The sequence below is a fragment of the Thamnophis sirtalis genome, unplaced genomic scaffold (genome assembly GCF_051295495.1).
Source record: "Thamnophis sirtalis isolate CommonGarterSnake01/CBP01778 unplaced genomic scaffold, rThaSir2_p1.2 scaffold_11, whole genome shotgun sequence".
NCBI lineage: Eukaryota > Metazoa > Chordata > Lepidosauria > Squamata > Natricidae > Thamnophis > Thamnophis sirtalis.
In genome coordinates, this window is record NW_028261391.1 from 38,699,884 (window position 1) to 38,721,562 (window position 21,679).

Below are 21,679 nucleotides of genomic sequence, written 5' to 3' on the forward strand. Positions count from 1 at the left end.
TAAAAAGCAGAATATAATGGAATTCAATCCAATCTGCCTTTGTTTGCCTGGTCAGGGATCAAGGCTTATGGAAACTTTAGTACAAAATAGACTTCCAAGCTTAGAAATGCTACATCAATGGGAAATTCTGCCTAGGGAATGATCAGACAAAAGACAGCATGGCTCGCAGCTGGATAATTTCTTGGACTGTAAGGGACATGGTGGGGGTATTGTGCTTTCAGACTTGCAAGATGTTGTTAATTTAGCTTTACAGCAAGGTAGAATTAGCTTATCTAATTGTTGTGTGTCCTGTCTGGTCTAGCTGGTAAACCTGACAATCAGATATCAAGAAAGGAATAGATATCTATGAACTCTAGAATGCCTCCTGAAGAATGTTTTCAGTTATTGTGGTGATAACTGAGTTTTTATCGAAAAGCATTTGTGGTTCTTTTGCCTATCTTTTATGTGGTACATTCTGAATTCCTTTTACTATCTGAAAGAACTAACTGGAAGAACAGGATGCTTTTCTATGTTTTGAATTAGATGTTGAAAAATTTCAATAAAGATTAGGTGGCCTACTCTTTCTCAAGGAAATTGCTTCAAACTGATTGCTTCAGTTTGCTCTTATTAATTTCCCCTCCTTCAGTGTGAGGAGATGGTTCATATCCTGAGCAGCAGGCAATGGATGAGAATTACTTTCTTTTTATCTCTGTCACTGCAAAGATATATGGGATACTTAACATATTTCTTAAGGAAGAAATGTCACTATGGGTATCACATTCCATGTGGAGACCAGAATTTGTGAAATGCTAGACAAAGTAGTATCAGTGGATGTTACAATTTATGCAAATTGGTATCTGTTAAAAAAGTAGTTTTTGTACTTTTCCTATTAGTAATTCTGCCTTTGGATTTACTAGTGATAGCTGTGGTAAGTAGCAGTATTGCATAATTAATACAAAATCAACTGTGGCTTCTTCTGAATTTGGTCAGGTTTGACCACAAATATCCATGCTTAATTAAATTCTAATATTCCAATATTATGCTGTGGTTCTGTTGTTCTATTGAATTGGAATTGGAATTGGAATTGGTTTATTTATAGGCCGCCCTTTTCCCTGAGGGGACTCAGGGCGGCTAACAACTCATAGGGAGGGGGATACAGACAATAACATATAACATTACATATAATTAAAAAGTAAACAACATTCATCCAACATTCGGGTGGGGGCAGATCAATCTCTACCCCCAGGCCTGGCAGGATAGCCAGTTCTTAAGGGCTGCGCGGAAGGTCTGAAGGGTGGTGAGGGTACGGATCCCCACGGGGAGCTCGTTCCAGAGGGTCGGAGCTGCCACTGAAAAGGCTCTCCTCCGCGTAGTGGCCAGCCGGCACTGGCTGGCAGATGGCACTCGGAGGAGGCCCAATCTAGAAAAGTTTCTAGAAAATGCAATTGATTGGAAATGTGAAGGTTTTGATACTAATTGATCCGGGTAGCAGGGACCACATAATGCTTTAGCTGAAAATCTATATTTGTTACCAGTTGCTTATCATGGGTAATTTAAGGTGACCTCTAAAACTAGGATATTAAAGTGTGGTTACTGTACATAAGGAATTGCCTCTCGTATTGCAAATCTGTCTGACCACAAAGTTTATAACAAGACTCATAGAGTTACAGAGGTACATCTATGAAGCACATGAAGACCTTTTCCACCACTGACCTTAGGATACAGAACACACTTTCTTGGAAATTTTGTTTTGCTCCTATTCTCTCAATATTTAGAAAGTGGGTTAATAAACCACCTCTTTCAGTAGAATCTTAATGGATGAATGATTTTAGCTTTACCTTCTAAAGTTTTATTTTTGTTTTCAAATCACCCATTCTATTTGCGATGTTTTCAGGATTTAACATCAATGTAACTCCCATTTAGTCCATTATTAGTACAAAGCATGCATAGTCCAAATATAAGGAAAAAGGATGTGATTGTTATCAGCATTTTAATTATATTTACATAGTCAGGGATAAGGAAAGACATTTGTTTTATTTGCACTTTCCAAATCAATGTGCAGATTGAAATGCAATTACATTTTAATATTTTTTCTGTACTTCTCCAATTTTTGTAGATCAGGTCTCTTAAAACAATTTACACACACTATTGAAGAAGGCACAATAGCAAATAAGTGGAAATAACAGGCACAATTGGATTTTATAGGAGAAAACCAGCTTATTAGTAAAATTGCAGATAAAGTAAAACTATATTGAGGTTTTCTTCAGCGTTATGAGATTATATTATTTTGACATTGGAAAAATAATGACATTGAGCAAAACCAAATTGATCAGGCCTGCCTAATCCTTCTAATGGTATAATTTGCATTAGGCTAGCAAGGAATTCCAATAGAAGAGAATATACACTGTAGCTCAGGATTGAATCATGAATTAACATTAAGGTGACCAGATTTTAACATTGGTAAAGCGAGACACCATTGACCGGGGGGGGGGGGTGTTTCTTGATTATTATTTTTTTTTAATCGGGACTTTTTTAAAATGATGCAGGACATGGGACAAATTGTTAAAAATCGGGACTGTCCCACCAAAAGCAGGATGTCATCTTACGTTAAGGCCTCCAACGCTGCCATCCAGCACGGAACCTTAAGATAATACCTTTTCCTCACCTTTTCCCACACCCCCATCAAAATCTTCCGAATGTAATGTCCCATGACATACCTGTGGGGGGTATCTCTTTCTTGCCACAGGGAGGCATGCCATCCCTGTGGGAAGTCATGTCTCTCTATAGCCAATAAGCACCTTCTACTCAACGTCGCCCAATCCTTCACCCATGTCATAATTGCTGCACTATAATATGCTTCCCAGTTGGGTACTCCGAAACCTCCCAGTTCTTTACGTTTTTGCAACATTTGGGCTTTAATTTGTGCTTTCTTGCTTTGCCATATAAATCGAGCCACTATTATCTCCAAGGATTTTTTAAAAAATTGTCCAATTTAGTCGGTGCCATTTGAAACAAAAACAGAAATTGTGGTCCCCTTTTGATCCCCAATGGAGAAGCCCAGATTCACTTAACAACCATGTTCCTGAGTTAACAACCACTATGATTCACTTAATGTGGCAATAAAAGGTCACAAAATGCGGCAAAATTCATTTAACAAACATCTCCCTTAGCAACAGAAATTGGGGGATCAATCCTGGTCGTAAGTCGAGGACTACCAGTAGCCAATTGCAAAAGGCAACTTTACTTGGAACAGGTGAGATTGTGTCCGAATCCCTTTCATGCCAACATCCCATCCTGTCCATGGGGAGAACTCCACATGCGGACAAAAGCCCCCAATCCCCTCTCAACCTCCAGCTGACTCTGCCATCTGCCATAACCACACATGACATTTAGATGCCCCTCAAAGGCAAAACTCAGGGGGCTGAATTCTAAAGGGGGAAGAGTAAAGGAGGGAATTTGAGAGGCAGCCCAAAGCACTGTCTGTCTAAATTTGCATCAGGCAGGTAGTAACATTTTCATAGACCATGATCACAGGAGCATCTGATCCTATGGAGAAACTTCTCCTGCATTCAGTCCCAGGCCTTCCTTTCTCCTTTCACGTTCCTTCCCTCCCTCCCTCCCTCTTTCTTCCTTCTAGCCTTCCTCCCTTTCCATTTTTTCTCCTTCCTTCCTCTTGCCTTCTGTCTTTGTGCTCTTTAGATCTCTCTTCCCTTTCCCTTCCTTCCTCCTTCTATCCTTTCACCTTCTCTCCTTCCTCCCTTTCTTCTTTATTTTTCTGTTCTTCCCCTTCTCTTCCTTTCTTCTTCCATTATTTTCTTCTTTCCTCCCGCCCTCCTTTTTTTTCCTTCCTCCTTCCATCCTTCCTTCTTCCTTCCTTCCTTCCTCTTGCTTATCTACCTTCACCTTATCTGTCTTTCTGCTCTTTCCCTCTTCCTTCCTTTCTCCTTCCATCCTCTCTTCTTTCCTCACTCACTCCCTTCCTCCTTTTCTCTTCCTTCCTCCTTTTCTCTTCCTTCCTCCTTCCATTCTTTCAGCTTCCTTCCTTTTGCCTATCTACCTTCTCTGTCTTTCTGCTCTTTCCATCTCTCTCTTCCCCTTCGCTTCTATTCCTTCCTCCTTCCATCCTTTCACCTTCCTATTTCTTCCTTCTTCCTTCCTTCTGCCTATCTACCTTCACCTTCTCTGTCTTTCTGCTCTTTCCCTGTCTTCCCCTTTCCTCCCCCTCCCTCCCTTCCTTTCTAGTTCCACCTTTTCTTCTTCCCCCCACCCTCCCTTTTTCTTTCTTCCTTCCTTCCTCCTTCCTCTTGCCTATCAACTTCATCCTCTTTGTCTTTCTGCTCTTTCCCTGTCTTCCCCTTCTCTTCCTACCTCCTTCCTTCTTTCCTCCCTCCCTTCCCCTTTTTCTTCCTTCCTTTCTTCTTCCATCTTCCTCCTTCTCCTTCCTCCTTCCTCCTTCCTCCTTCCTCCTTCTTCCTTCTATTCTTTCTCCTTCCTTCCATCTTTTCTCCTTCCAACTTCTTCCCCCCTCCCTTCTTTTCCTTCCCCCTTCCCTCCTTCCTTCCTCTCCTTCCCACTCTCTCCTTGGGAGGGGACAAAACCCAAGGGTTAACAGGGTTGGGGGTGGGGGGCAGCAGAGACCAAATAAAGTCAGAATATCTTATTAAAACTTTCCTATTTGTTGGATCGCATTGCTGCAAACTTATAAACCAAATAAGGGGAACATTTTGCAACTGATGGTGCTGCAAGGAAAGGGGGGAGGGAGGCAGCCCTGCCATTTTCCCACTTTTGCAAGGAATGAGAAACAGTGCTTTAATCCGAAGCAAAGGACGACTGCAATTGGAACTGCAGACAGGGAAAGATCCTTGTAGCACAAAACCCACCTTTGCATGGTTGTGAAAACACAGGTAAAACAAAAAAAGCACAGCGCCCTCCTGAAACCACATTAACATAACAGTCCCTCCACACTCTGAATGGGACTCGGCGTGACTCCGATTTGAATATGAGCACATGGAGCTGGGCGGGGAGATAAGCATCTTCATTTGCATTTTATGCGACCATGATGCTTTGCGAGGAACAATTCCCGGGGCTCCCCATGACTTTTTGCAGATTTTTCCTTTCGTGACCAGATTTTAACATTGATAAAGCGGGACACCATTGATCGGGGGGGGGAGGGGGGTGTTTCTTGATTAATTTTTTTAAAAAAAATCGGGACTTTTAAAAAACACTGTGGGACGCGGGACAAATTGTTAAAAATCAGGACTGTCCCACCAAAAGCGGGACGCCTGGTCACCTTAAGTAAGATGGTAATTCATTACCTAGTCAGAAATGTCTGCAACCAATCTACCAAGCTCAGAGAGCACTAACTTATCCATGGCAAGGAATTCCCCAGGGAATTTGGTGTTAATGAGTCTGAATTTCCAGATTCTGCTCTTTGTGTCAAGGTTTCAAGTAACACCCCTAACGAAAGAAGATTCCGAGGCTTGAGTTTCCTCAAAGTTTCATTTTATTAGAGATGTCATATTGGCACATTTGGGAAAACCTGAATCTGAAAGATTCCAAGTTTTCCCCACCCAAACAAAAGTTCAAGTCCCTGCCCAGCACCCACATGTCCATCAGGCACCCTCCCAACTGGAGATGCCTCTAGTCACACCACTGCAGGTACAAGGCCAGACGTTATTGACTCTTTGAGAAAGAAATGTTATTTTGACTGTATCTATCACGCCCCGTATGATCGCCCCTCCCAATTTCCCACAGCATTAAATGTGGCAAGTCTGAAGGCCCAATACAAAAGATGACTTCCAGGCCTGACACCTTGGTTACCAGCCACAATTTCCCTCATTTTATCTCTAAGCTCTCTGGTATCTTATTTTGGAGAGGAAAAAAAAGGCTAAAGAAGGAAGAAACGGATTGGGCTGGCAATGCTTTGGATTGTGGGACATTTAAAATGTTGAGAACAGGGCATGAACATTTTCCTAAAATTAGCCAGCTGCAAAACTTCAATTTGTCAGTAAGTCAACTGGTGAGTTTCTCCCACTATGTCTCTGACGGCCTCCCTTTTACAAACGTTTATGAGGAGATTTATGCTTCAATATTTTATAGTTTCTATCTTTAATTGGATGTTTGTCTTGGATAGCCCTCTGTGAATAAAGAAGAATATTTGTAGCTCCAGATTGAAATGACATTGTCTAGTTTGGATAGTGAAATGTCTGCAAGAAAACAATCGATCTCAGAAAGCACCATATAGTCTTGTGCACTAGGAACAGAGGGAAATGAATAGAGGTACAGCTACCAGATGTTTAGCTACCTTTTTGTTGTTATGTATTCCATTTGGTAGACTTAGCCTTACAATCAAAGATTGTCCAACACCTTTGACTTTCACAAGTAATCTTTTCCTGTGCAGCACCTCCCAAATAAGTGCTAACTACAAGTTAACACGCTCTGCTCTATGACCTTGATCAGTACCTCCAGGAGTTCCTGTCTGGAATTTCCATACCTTTAATCAGCTACATGCTGAATGCTTTTGCTTCCTTACTGGTTCTAGTACATTTCTGTGATTGAAAAATCAATCTTCCTGATGCTGGGAAAAATAATTTCATTTACATGTAGTGCTAAGTACTTGTAGGGGGGACTTCTTTATGGTAATTTTGGCACAAATGGCAAGAAAATTAGACAGTGTGTTTTTCCTCCCATTTATCTTCCTTTTCAAATGTCCATGCCCCCCTTTACTTGTTCAGATATCTCATAAACAAAAATATAGTAGTTATGGGCTCTAAGAATTACAAGAAACAAGTAAGAACTAATCAAGTATGCTAATATTTATATTAGTGCAAGAAAAAATGCAATTGATTGACAGTGAAAAACAGGTGCTATGTTTAGAATAGAATAACAAAGTTGGAAGGGACCTTGGAGGTCTTCTAGTCCAACCCCCTGCCTAGGCAAGAAACCCTACACCACTTCAGTCAATGCTTATCCAACATCTTCTTAAAAGCTTCCAGTGTATACAATGTATACAATGAACTATACACTTGTCTGTTCTATAATATTTAAGCCAGTCATCAAACTAAAACAATATTTAACTGAATGATGGATAATTATATATTATAATTATAGTTATAACCATTTGTAATTCACATGTCAGCAGAACATGACATTTTGGTTTGCAGCACATCTGCAAAGCCAGACTTTGGTAATCTACTGTATTTGCTTGGATAAATAACTGAAATCCTGCCATATTATAGCATTCCACTGGAGGATGAAGACAGAAACATAGCAAAACAAAGATCTATGCACAGATAATCCTCGACATACAACCAAGTCAAAGCAGGGAACCTATGATCTGAATTCAAAATTGGTGGTTGGGGCCCTTGAAGGTGCCATGACCAACTTTTATGATCATTACAACATACAACCTTAATGGGCAGGCTCCATTCAGCCATGTGTAATAAGTTACCAGTGTGTGATAAATGCAGAAATCTCTTGGATATATATGGAAGTGTAATTAATTCCATAGTCAATAAATTATCATTATTTAGATGGAACAGAAATATGAACATTAACAATGTTTACAACAGGGTTAAAGTATAGAGAAATCCACAAAATTTACAGAAACTGGAATATTGTAAAGATAGCATTGAAACCAGCCTTTCCCACTAAGCATTATAGCACACTGAAAAGATGTCTTTAAAATAAATCCTGAAAGTAATTTATTAATGAATAATTTTCTTTTTTTTCCAGTTATGTTACTTTCTGGTTAAATTGACTAAAATACTTACTATTTTGACTTGCATTGTACCAAAAGAATTTCCCTAGCGCTGCCTATTTTTCAGATATTAAGGGCAATTACCTTACCTACCCCATCTGAACAGAGATTTTTTTATTTTTTTAATTGAAGTCGAATTAAGGTGTCTCTAGCACATATCTTCACCATTGATACTGGTGTGTGACTGGTATTAGTTTTTTTAAAATACCATATTTTTTGGAGTATAAGAATACACTGAATACAGCTTTTTTGCCTCCCGAAGCCCTGCCCCTTCACCAAAATGGCCATGCAGAGCTTGAAGGAGGCTTTCAGAGAGCTCCTGAGGACTGGGGAGGGCAGAAATGAGCAAAAAATGGGTCGTTTTTTGCTCAATTTTGCCCTCTCCCCAGCCCCCCAGGAGCACTCTATAAGCTTCCTAATCCTCTTTTTTTACCCCAATACTCTCCTAAGTACCTTTTAGAAGCAAATCCATAACACTGTATAGCCCAAATGCATAAATAATTGTATCTATTTACTATCAGCTGGGAGCGAACTGCTTTGCTCCAACTTTGAAATGGGCCTGCCCACCCTTGCCCAATACACACCTATGTTTCCTTTTCCAAATCCCAGCTGATTGGCGTAGCGCCTCAGCTGTTTCTCTCACTAGCAGTAATGCCATGTGTTTTCTATAAACTGCTCACACAAAGCGTGCACTCAGCTAACTGATTGTTAAACTGGTAGGATCCCACCCCTGCTTTGATCCATCTGTTTCCTTTCGTATTGTAATTGATATGTAAAGAAAGATGTTTGAGAGAAAAGAAAATACAACTAATTCAGCTTTGGCCTAGGCCTCTTCTATAGTAGTTGGAGCAAGCAATTCTGTCCATCATTGGCATTTTGATAGATATCAACTCTGATAGATGTATAGCAATAGCACTTAGACTTATATACCGCTTCATAGTGCTTTACAGCCCGCTCTAACCAGGATTATATGCAAAGATCCAACCATTATCAGTGTTCTAGTTTTCTATTTATGATTGTATTTCTAACTTTCTGTTGAACACATATTAAGGTGATATTATAGAAATGCTCGCAATTTGCGATGAGATAATCAAAAGATTTTATAGGTGGCTTTCATGAATATGGAGACATCTTCATATGAATAGTGAAAAACTGTTAAAAGTGATCAAAGAAGAGATTTTTGAACAACTGGAAGGTGAATGTGACAGTTCTCCAGACAGTTTCTTGCCTCATTCTCTTATTCTTTTTACCCATCCGTACTATTCCTATTTCTTTATCTACCTTTTGTCACAGGAATTGAATCTTGATTATTGTCACACAATGTGGATATTATGCATGTAAAGCATATTATTATTCAGTTATTATGTAAATCAGACACTCACAGCCTACCAAAATGAATAGAAATGTGTTACAGTAGGCGATGTGAGTCTCTATTCTTAATGGCATATCATCCTTCATTATGATTATAAGAGACGATTCCATGTCAAGTTAATGCTTCTTATACTTATTTTAGATTTGCTTATTTATTTCAGCATCAAAAAACTCCATTCCAAACAAAAATTTCACACTGGACTTATGTCAACTATTAATTTTAGCTCACCTATCTCATTAAGATGAGATCCCAGCTGCCTCAGTCTTTCTTGTATATATTTCTATCTTAGCATTAGAAAACTAGAGCCAGGCCTTTCAGAATTTGGAATTCTAGTGGCTTGGTTAAAAACAAATACAAAAAACAATTCTGCCCCAATGCCAAAGCTACCAATTGGATTGAAAAGATTAACATTTATAACGTATTCAATTGTGTGAGAAGATCTGAACTTAGGTTGCAACTGCTATGTCATGCTACTAAAATCTTGACAGCTGGCCATTTATGCAGGGTGAACTAAACATAATGGCCTGAACTTCTGAAGGAATGTGCCATATAAAAATATATGTGCTGTACAAATATTTACAGCTAGTAGCAGCAGTTTTGCATGAATGTCTTAGACGCCTGATTCCAAGGCTACCATGCTGAAAAAGGACAAAATACAAATGAATCCAAATGAATACCAACAGCTAATGTTATCGATTATAACTGCAAGAGTTTCATGGTATCATTGTATCATTAATGAATAGTAAACAAAAATCTTTACTATAATAACAGATTAGTACAAAGCATCGATTAACTTGGAAATAACACTAGTTAGACTGGTTACCAGGGCCACTATTTATGTTTGCATTAAAACTGAATAAGAATGATAATGATAGCAGTTTTAGGGTAAATGTCTATGGGGATTTTCAATCACCCATGTCATAGTTGTTCCAAAAGTGCTTTTTCAAAAAGCAACTGGACGTTCTTGTTTTTCCTTGAAGATATTTCACTTCTCACCTAAGAAGCTTCTTCGGAAATGTCTTCAAGGAAAAACAAGAAAGTCCAATTGCCTTTTGAAAAAGCACCTTTGGGATAGTTTTAGGGTAGTTTGTGAAAGATACAAAGTTTTGCACAACATTCATATCTAGCTGTGGGCACATAAGACATTAAACTGGAATAATTCCATTTGCATGCATGAAAATGACATTTTACTAGAATTCTTAAAACAGATACTTATATAATTTACTTTAATAGGATGTGTAGTAGGGGTAGGATTTCATTGAAAGGTCTTTGTTTAATTTTTGTACTGTTAAACCCTCTGAATATTTATGGTGATTTACAACAGAAACTAAAATAAGTTAATATATCATGAAACAAAATATGATAATGTATATCCATTGATGTCAAATTTTAAAACTTTTGTTAAGAACTCTATTTTGAACACATTCCTAAATATAGGGAAATGAGAATGTCATGAGGATGTCTTGGGAAGGCTGTTCGAGAAAATTGAAACCATTACTGACAAACAGAAGCTTATAGTTCTTTTTTCCAAATCTTCCCATGTAGTGAACTTTCAGGATCATCCCATGAGATGTGTAGACTAGTAGATTCCAGGGGTGAAATTCAGCAGGTTCTGAAAGGTTTTGGAGAACCGGTAGTGGACATTTTGAATAGTTTGGAGAACCGACAAATATCATCTCTGGCTGGCCCCAGATTGGGGTAGGAATGGGGATTTTGCAGTATCCTTCTGCTGCCACGCCCACCAAGCCACGTCCACATAATAGTAGTAAAAAAAATGAATTTCACCATTGGTAGATTCTATTCAAAGCAATAATCCTAGAAGTACTATTGGGCTTTGTACATGAAAAGAAACACTTCGATTTTCACTTTGAATATGAGTCATGGTTCCTTAGTGGTTTGAATGCTGCCCACTGCCAGCAGTCTGGCAGTTCACATCTCACTGCCTCAAGGTTGACTCAGCCTTCCAACCTTCCAAGGTCAGTAAAATGAGGACCCATTGTTGGGGGCAATATGCTGACTCTGGAAATCACTTAGAAAGGGCTGCAAAGCACTGTGAAGCAGTATATACATCTAAGTGCTATTGCTATTGAATTACACATAGAAATTTATGGTAACTAATGGAAATCCTATATTACTAGTGTTATATGTGAAAAACAACTTTCTTCTGCTATTGCTTTTGAGTAGCCCTCAAAGGCAGCCCTAAGTAGAGCACATTGCAATGATTTATATAAGACATGACAAGGACATTAATTACTCTCATCGCTGTCTTTTTGTCAAGGCTGCAATTGGCCTACCAGAACAATCTGAAGAAAGGCACAATCAGCATAGCCTCCATATAGCAGTTTTCATGATTCTCAGAGAACTACTGTATCTAGAGTCGCCACATGAGCATACAGAAAACCAGTCCATTTCCATATAAACAGCAGTTAAGTCTTGCTAGGATTCAATACCAACTTTTTAGTCACTTTCCAAATCTTGATAGTCTCTAGGACCTGGTCAAGATTTCCATCATAACATATCACCAGCATTCCTTGGATAGAAAGGTCTGTTTAGATATCATCAGTATGTTTATGATGAATAACTTTCCTTAGTAATTATTGTTGGTCAATTCAGTTGGCAGAATGGTACAATAATTAATTGAATGAGAATTGTATTTGGCTTTAAAGAATTGTACATTATATTATTAAAAATTAAATATACCCTTGAACTGAGTTTAATCCCTACTGACTGTAAGGATATTGCAACTTGTGGCAGAGTGGGTGTTTGCCACTGGATTTTTTTCCCTCTTCTCAGTCTGGTCCACAATCCTGAATTTCTGTGTTAAAAATCGATCAGATAACATTTTCAATTCAATATTATAAATGCAAAAATTCCCAATAAAATGTTGTCCCTCAGATTGTTAGTCATATGCATTTACTTATTAAATTTGTATGCCACCCATTTTACTGTTAAAACAACATATAACAGAATATCTTGGCACTAAGGAGACTCAGAACCAATTCCTATTACTTAGGGATTTCTGCAAATATGGTACTGTCTCCTGCTTTCAGAGACTTCAGGCTCTTTAATAAAATATGTACCAAAAAGTTGTGAATTTTGGCAGTGATTTTAAAATACGGCAGTTAGATTGTTAGTCGTAACATGCCAGCATGATCATATTCTATGCCCGTTTTTTACCAATTGCAGTTCCAACAATTCGATTCTGAGTTCAATACATTATCCATTTCAGTTAGTTGAAAAGCTATGAAAAAAGATGTCTTAAACATTAATCTAATCTAGAATGCTTGTGCTCATCTAAGTCTATTCTACAGATGCCTCTACCAAATTAGATGAATTTTTAGGTCAAAAGAGAAAGGATACTTCAATATAAATGCCATGTTTATGGAAGTCCTTTCCTACAAAGATTTGTCAGGCGTCCATTTTAAAGTCTTTTCAACAACTAACCAGAGAAAAACTTAATATTTTTCTAAGCATTTAATTAATACAGTCAGGGCTTTTATAACTTAACAGTGTTTAACTATGAAAATGTTATAAATGCTATATGTATTATAACTGCAGTTGATGATTTATCCTGATTATTGTCCTTTGTCTTTATTAGGTTTAGCAGACAAGTGTTAGTTATTATGTGTTTAGAAGCAAAGTACATAAGCAACAAAGTCAGTCCCAAGACATTCATAGATTACTTATCCATACAGTTATCTCTATGCTTGATTTCAAGACATTTCCTCATGAATTCTATTAAAATTGGAGAAGTAAATGCTACGTTAAAAATATGATAATGTCATTTTTTTCAACATTTTTGATAACATATATCAAAGCAAGTTTAATCTTTTTTGTGCTATATAATCTTGATTCAAAAAAAACTCCTCTCTTCTCTGTCCTCTTGTAGCTTGCCCAGCAGGGATGTTCAAAGCTCATCAAGGAATAGGAATCTGCTCACAATGTCCTCCCAACAGTCGCTCCACATCAGAAGCTGCTGCCATCTGCACTTGTCGCAACGGATACTACCGGTCTGACTTTGATCCGTCAGAGGTAGCTTGTACTAGTAAGTACTAGTATTTATTTCTGAGAACAGGTTGGCTTCAAAACTAATTGGATCCATTCTTTGTAGATAGATCTGGAGAAACAACATTCAGGAATAACCATGTTTTGGAAATGATCTAGAACAGTGTTTTTCAACCTTTTTTGTGCAAAGGCACACTTTTTTCATGAAAAAAATCACGAGGCACACCACCATTAGAAAATGTTAAAAAAAATTAACTCTGTGCCTATATTGACTATATATAAAGTAATTTTCCCATGGCACACCTTACACTATGTCACGGCACACTAGTGTGCCGTGGCACAGTGGTTGAAAAACACTGATCTAGAAGGGCACTGAACTCCAGGTCACAACCTTCCTGTATTTACTACAGCATTTACTTCCTGCATTTTCCAGGTTTAGATTTAAAAGTCATATGAATTTTAAAGAGACAATTCCTTAAAAAGTTCACAACTATATTTTTCTTTCAAACTTGCATGGAAGCCTAAAAAAATTCTGCATGATTTAATGAGTAGCAGAGATTTGCTCATATGATGTCCAAATCATTTTGAAGAAGATGTACACATAAAAGAAAAACTTGTTAAATTATTTTTAATAGACTGAAAAAAAAGTTAGTTAACCTTTAGCTTTCAGACTAGTACATAGCTGATTACAAATATAGGAAGTCTATTTAATAGGGAAAAAATCATTCTTTAACATGTACCAACAAGAGAAAGGATATTATCAAAATTAGTATTTCCTAGCAGAACAGCAATAGTAGAAACATAGAGAAAAAGGAAAAAGGAAATGAAAACGTATCAACAACTATTATTACAAGATCTAGGAACAAAGGATCATGATTTAGGAATGGATGATTGTTGTTGTTAGTCACGAAGTTGAAGTCGTGTCCGACCCATCACTATCCCATGAACAACAGTCCTTAAGGCCTTCCTGTCATCTACCATCCCCCAGAGCCCATTTAAGCTCATAAGGACTACTTCAGTAACTCGATCCAGCTACCCAGTGATGGGTTTCAATTTATTTTACTGCTGGTTTGCTCATGTGTATGTCCAGGCGGATGGGTGAAGCCTCCTGCCACTGCCACTATCGGTTTGCCCGATCCGGGGCAAACTGGCAGAAACCCATCTCTGCAGCCACCTCATTGGACAAGATCCATCTCATTGGATGGGATGGATGATCTTAACTATTAAATGTTAATGACAGGCAGAAATAAGTAAGTATAATAAAAGGATGAAAACTTTGAGTCTTCTAAATGACTGCTATCCAGATTATTGGCATGTATGTTATATTAGACACAAAATAAATCATTAATGGTTTTTCATAAGTAGGAGAAATTTTCTTTTCATGTGAATTTATCCTTTGTTTAAACAATAAAATACTATTCCTTCATAAGAGATGCATTAGCAGTTGTAATGTTTCAGTACTTAATCTATTGGTTTATCAAAGCTAGAAATTTAGGATCTCTGAAGTTTTAACTTGAATGTGTGCGCATTCAGAATATGCCAAAGAAATGGAATCGTCTATAATATCTATGAAGGGAGCAGAAGACAATGGATTGACAATCCCATATTAAGGGAAAAGAAATCCCTGAAAGCTTTCTTGATTTTTCAACCTTACATCCAGTGTGATTTCTACTATTATCTGTTATTTCAATTTGTACTTCATTTGTAATTTAATCTTGTTTTGGACAAATTAATATTTTGTAATTCATGTGTGTGATTTATTATAACAAAATGTTGCAGAGACATTTTGAAAATTATTTTTCGCTGCTTGGAGACTGCTGCCCCCCCTCCCTGTATTTCCAAGGAAGAGGTGGATCTTTCCAACTTCCTTTGCAGCTTGCTTACATAGAAGTCTATATTAGTATACTACTTTCTGCATAATGCTTCTGTAGGTAATTGCATTGTAGTTATGAGTTGCCTAATGTGTGTTTGGAATAAGAGATTAATTTCCATATTCTGCTTGATCACTGGTAACAGGAAATGTAGTAAATAAATCTGTTTTTATTGCCTCTTGTTATATAGCTGATTTACTAGAGAAGTACTGTATGTTAAAAAAAAGTCAATTTGTTGTTTTTTATTTCTGCTCGTTAAGAACTAATTTTAAAATGTTTTAATTTGAGGTGCCAGATGTTCTGTTCCCAAAGTGTTATATGCCATAGGAGTAAATAAATTTAGTACTGTATGGTAGCTGTTGCTGCTGTTCACTTCCTTGCCAGTGCATTTCCTGCTTTATGGAGCTTTTCACTAGTATGCTTTTAGAGTTCCCCATTTAGTGCTAGGGATGCAATTTTCATTAACTTCTATACATTTCACAAAACAGTAAAAAGCAGGATAGAAATCATTGTAAGACTAAGCTAGAGTGGATAGCCAATACATATTGCACTGAACCTTGTGAAACATTTTGTCTGTACATGTATAACATTTGTGTAAAGGATTATGTTTGTTGCCCCATCCCTTCCCATCTAATCCCCACTTTCAATAGAAGAGAGAAAGGTATTTTTTGGACAGCAAAATTTTGCGTGTTGTAAAAAAAATGGAATAATGACACTAATGTCGTTCAGCAAAAGCAGAAACCGAAACCCAAGGAACATAAAATTTAAATCATTGCTATGTGTACGAAAAGGGCACCAGGTTTTCCAGAGCCAATGAAAACAATACTGTGACTGGTTAGATGGACAGTCACAAAAGGTCTGTTGGTTATTCCAGTTTGAATACTTTTTTGTACATAATAGAGATGGGAAAAAGGGCACCACGAGATCTTGCTTTATTCTGCACCAAAGGAGCAGTTGATAAATAGCCTATCCATCATTATGGTCTTAGGTAGTGGCCCAAATTAACATCTATACCATTCTTGTCCATATTGTAATGATTATGAGTTGTTACAATCTCAAACTTGTGGATTCGCTTAGTTCTTTTATGAATGCAGAATTAATATTTTTATGAATTTACTGATTTATTAAGCATATAAACATATTTTCTAGAAAGACAAGCTAAATTCAAAGCAGGTGAAGGCAAACCCTTTGACTTGTCTTTTTGACCACACAGAGCCATAGTTACTGATGGTAATTTTATGATGTTAGGAAAGTTGTTTCCTCCATTTCTAGCCAATCCTACCCCTTTGCTCATCCAGTAAGAAATATTTCTTATTGTGAGCTTATTAAACTGTTTTTGGCAGCTTTAATCTAGATAATTCAGAACAGTGGAACATACAGTACTATGAATTATACAGTAATCACTCAAGAATTCTACAGTTACTTTTAAAATTTGAGCAAGAAGGTATGTGTAAGCAGACAGAAAAACAACAGAACAATAATGGTCAAATTACTATTAACAAGAAAGCTAAAATACTGTTTCAGAGTCCTGGAAAAGCTTAACCTTCTGAAACTTAATGAGGGCAAATAATAACAGTCTCTCTCTCTCTCTCTCACACACACACACACACCTCATGAAAAGTGACTGGCCAATGTACAACAATTTCTAGAAATGCAAAGGTACAGTATTGGTGGTACCTTGCTCAACAGTAATAACTGTCAAAGGGATCTTGGAGTCCTAGTGGACAACCATTTAAATATGAGCCAGCAGTGTGCAGCAGTTGCCAAAAAGGCCAACACAGTTCTAGGCTGCATAAACAGAGGGATAGAATCAAGATCATGTGAAGTGTTAATACCACTTTATAATGCCTTGGTAAAGCCACACTTGGAATACTGCATTCAGTTTTGGTCGCCATGAGGTAGAAAAGATGTGGAGACTCTAGAAAGAGTGCAGAGAAGAGCAACAAAGATGATTAGGGGACTGGAGACTAAAACATATGAAGAATGGTTGCAGGAACTGGGTATGTCTAGTTTAATAGAAATAAGGACTAGGGGAGACATGATAGCAGTGTTCCAATATCTCAGGGGTTGCCACAAAGAAGAGGGAGTCAAACTATTTTCCAAGGCACCTGAAGGTAGAACAAGAAGCAATGGGTGGAAACTAATCAAGGAGAGAAGCAACTTGGAACTGAGGAGAAATTTCCTGACAGTTATAACAATTAATCAGTGGAACAGCTTGCCTCCAGAAGTTGTGAATGCCTCAACACTGAAGTCTTTAAGAAGATGTTGGATAGCCATTTGTCTGAAACAGTATAGGGTTTCCTACCTAGGCAGGGGGTTGGACTAGAAGACCTCCAAGGTCCCTTCCAACTCTGCTATTGTATTGCATTGCTAATTAAGCAAAACAATAATATATATTTGCTACATTTGCTAAGAATACCTTTGTATGTAAGCTGTGAGATAACAACTAGATTTAGAAAATGAGGTGGGTTTGCATATTTTGTGACAATTAGAGAAAACAAATATGGAATTCTCAGCTTTCTTTTCCTCAATGTCTTTTGGGTTAAAAATACAGATTTACAATTATGTAGTATTAGCAATTTAGCAATTTAATAAATTTGTATGCCTCCCAATCCCGTAGGACTCTGGGCGGCTTACAGAAAGATAAAAATAAAAATAAAAAATAAAGAGAGATACAATTAAAAAACAACACACCATACATTCCATTTGTGGGGCTGGACCTTGTTCAACAGCCCCAGGCCTGCCGGAACAGCCAGGTTTTAGTGGTTTTTCGGAAGGCCGAGAGAGTGGGAAGGGTCCGGATCTCTACGGATAAATCGTTTCACAGGGCCAGAGCAGCTACAGAGAAGGCCCTCCCCCCGAGGGGCCGCAAGCCGGCATTGTCTGGTCAACGGCACTCGGAGAAGGCCCAACCTGTGAGATCTTATTGGTCATTGGGAGGTATGTGGCAGGAGGCGGTCTCTTAGATATCCAGGTCCTAAGCCATGTAGGGCTTTAAAAGTAATGACTAGCACCTTGAAGCACGTTTGGAGACCAATAGGAAGCCAATGCAGCTCACGGAGGATATGTGTAACAGTATCGCTTGTGCGGCTGCAGTCTGGACCAACTGTAGTATCCGAACACTTTTCAGGGGCAGCCCCAAGTAGAACGCATTACAGTAGTATTATTGAGTATATAAGTGTAAGAGAAAAGCAGGCAGAGCAGGAAGGATAGAGAATGGAATTAAATGAGTCATCAGCCTACAGTCATTACATTGCCACAAACAGTCTAAGTCCAACCACTCTTGAATTCGATTAATTCTTATCTGGTGCAAATTTAGTGTTGAACTTTCATTGACTAAATTTTTGTATATAGGCTTGAACAATAAATCTTCTCAACTGCAATTTAGTGTATAGTCCTGATTTTTTTGTGCCTGACAGCTAGAAGCCTATGACTGATTTGTTCTTATTTAATGATATTATAAAGTAGCATGCTTCCCCCCCCCCATCTACACTAATTCTCTGTTGCTACATACTTTTCTGAATGTAGCCCTAAGCACAGATCCCTGGCCATTCCTATTTGGGAAGATTCAAATTCCTCAAAGGTTAATTTGTTGATTATTAGGACAATACATGGAATTAAAACAAGGAGTGGATGGGCTAGTGCAAAATTGTATGGGCATCCTTGTTTCTCTTTCTCAATTCTCTTCCCACAAACAGCAGATTGCAGGCAGAAAGGGACAATTTGCCACAACCATCTCACCCTTGCTGACTCATCCTGGCCAATTCACGTGGGACAACTCACCACAGTCAACTTGCCCACGGGACAACTCACTGCAGGACAATTCAACGTAGGATAATTCATGAGAGAGACAAGTAGAATTGCAGTTCAACTCAGCCTCGAGTACTTGAGAAAGTTCAAACCTAAAGCAAGAAAACACCCGCCGCAAACTCTCTTGAGTTACCGCACAATAAATTGTTATTTAGCGAGTTGTGCCATGACAGGTTGACGAGGGTGAGTCAGTCGGGGCAAGACAACCATGGCAAGTCAGCCACAGCAAGTTGTCCTTGGCCTGATTGCAGAAAAGCGTTAGCTATCTCTTACCAGAGACCTGAACTGATTTCTTGAAGATGGTGTTTGAAATTAACTTTGAAACTGTATGTGAATCTCTAGGTTGCCCACTTCTGGTCTTGATGAAGGAAATGCAATAGCTCTGGAAACTTTATTTTAATCAATGATACTGGATTGGCCTTTCCAAGGCAACCTGGTGATAAATGAGCTTAATAATATCCTTTGGCTACAGGTTTGTTGTATTGGAAGAGGGGAGATTCTTACGCAATCCAGTTTCCAATTTGAGCTTGGCTGCACAAGTAAATCTTTCTTCCCTTCATTCCCCTTGATTTTTCTGAAATAATCAAGGCTTTCTGGAGAGTATGTATCTGCCTAATAAAAAAAGAATCAAACCATGACTTTATCTCATGGTTTATCTATTTACTGAACAATGTTGGAAATACAATATTTTTGCCACATGGATTTCCTATTTTGAATTACATTGAGGAAAACAATAGAACTATAAAGTTTGTTTTTCAAAAGTCTGCTACTAACTGTTCAAATAAATTGATAAAAGGTTCTATCAAGTGACAGGAAACATGACTAGTTGAGCTAATTCTACTTCATTGTAAGTCTACATTAATAGAATCCTGAAAAAGTTTAATTGACTACTTTGTTCATATTCTTCTAATCTGGTGCTTGAAGGTGGATTAAGCCTGAAGTAGCCAATGTTTCCAGTCAGTCACCATTCCATAGCCCTCCTACTTTCAAATGGTTGAAATTACAACTTCCAGAATATTCATTTCATTGGACTAACTGGAAATTCTGCAAATATTAATCCTAACTCATCAGATCAGAGAAAATTGAGTTAGTGAGCTTTAGCATTTGTAGAGTAAAAAGAAAATTAACCTTGTGGTTTTTTTCCTCATTGGTGAGAGAAAGGGTCAAGAAGTCTAGAGAAAGAATCATTATTTTTCACCAGAAGAATGGCTATATTATACAATTCTGTAGGCTTTCTCTGTGAGTGCATATCTATGAATTCAACATAGTTACATTTTTAAGTGCAGCACCATTTTAGTCTTCTGTATACATAGTAAAGCCTTTACTGCTAGATGGCTCATGACAAATACTTTATCTGTGCTGATGGGAGAAAAAATTAAATGGAATGGAATTTTCGTTAAAAGGACAGCATTTTTCTAGCAATTTTAACAAAATGCTTTCATCTGTGTAACCATGGCAACAGATCAGAGAAGCTCTCTCAAAGTGCCTCTCTGAATGTAATTATGAAGAAAAGGGAAAGAGGAGGGTAGTAGGGAATTTGGAATAGAGACAGCAGCTGGAAAATCCTCCAGGGCTTGAGCAGAGGTAGGCTATCACAGATTCAGCAGAATTGCTTTTGATTCATTTTCTTTTGAGTAAGATGTTGAAACACTTGCCTGTTAATTATTTTCCTTGATCCCAGCAAAATGGCCAACAACCTCTCCACACCAATGTCAATTATGTGATGTCCAGCAAAGCTAAGTGGTGAGAGGACTAGTCTCCAAATAAATGAGGAAGAACTACAAAATCCTTCAAATTGTTACTCATTCATACACCATATTTGCCCCAGTGCAAGAAAAAGAATGCACAAAATGTATTCATTGATTTGCTATAGTTCCAGACCGTTCAACTCTTAAATGACTGCTGAACTTCTGCTTGACACACTGGAATTAGAAAAGGGCCTTGACAAAAACAATTTTGAGGGAAGAGACGAAGAGAATATGAAAAAGCAGATACTAGAACTTTCTGTGAAGATGTTAGTAAGACATTTGGGAGAAAGCAGGAATAATATGAAATTGGTTTATTGGACCAAGGTTGAAGTTAATAGCTTACTATTTCTGGTAATGTTCAACTTTTTTTAACTGGGACTAGATGATGATGATGTCTTAAAGGTTTTGTTTATTTGAATAGAGGAAATGGGGAGATATACTTAAATGGAAATGGAGGTGAAAATATAAAAGGAATTCAAATTCAAGTTTTCAATAGTTATGTTATAATCTGGTAATCCTTCTTAGGCTTTTCCTGATCAAAATGGAGATATGAGGTTTTATAGATGGGTCTATAGAGAAAGGTTCTATAAACTATATAGATGGGTCTCTATAGATGGGTCTATAGAGAAAGGGATGAGGTGTTGGACTTTACTGTAAGGCAGTGTTTCTCAACCTTGGCGACTTTAAGTCCTGTGGACTTCAACTCCCAGAATCCCCTGGCTGGGGAATTCTGGGAGTTGAAGTCCACAGAACTTAAAGTCGCCAAGGTTGAGAAACACTACTGTAAGGGATAGTAATAAATTGTTAATGTTGATTCTTGCTAGGAATAAAGGAGGAGGTTTCTTTATTTTTCCTCTTTTTCTTTTCTTCTTTTTTTGTGTAATTTTTAATTTATTTTATATTTCATTCGCTGGCTGGGGAATTCTGAGAGTTGAAATCCGGACATCTTCAAGTTGCCAAGGTTGAGAAACACTGATTTAAACTATGGGCATTTTTCTATGTCAATAATACCACAACTGAAACATTTGGCTTCAGTTTTGATTTTGAAAAATTCAGTACTAGATAACTATATATTCTAGCTTGAATCCAGTTCTAAGATTTATACCAACTACTGCTTTTTTTTAACAGAACTTGG

General features: G+C 37.8%; 1 protein-coding gene across 5 annotated transcripts in view; it reads left to right on the forward strand.

The window, feature by feature from the left end:
• EPHB1 (EPH receptor B1) overlaps positions 1-21,679 on the forward strand; it is a 372,507-nt gene that overhangs the window by 258,771 nt on the left and 92,057 nt on the right. For all 5 annotated transcript variants that reach the window (XM_014058617.2, XM_014058618.2, XM_014058620.2 and 2 more), the window contains exon 4: positions 13,000-13,155. In XM_014058617.2, the coding sequence (XP_013914092.1) occupies positions 13,000-13,155 (156 nt within the window). The remainder of the gene's footprint in view (positions 1-12,999; positions 13,156-21,679) is intronic.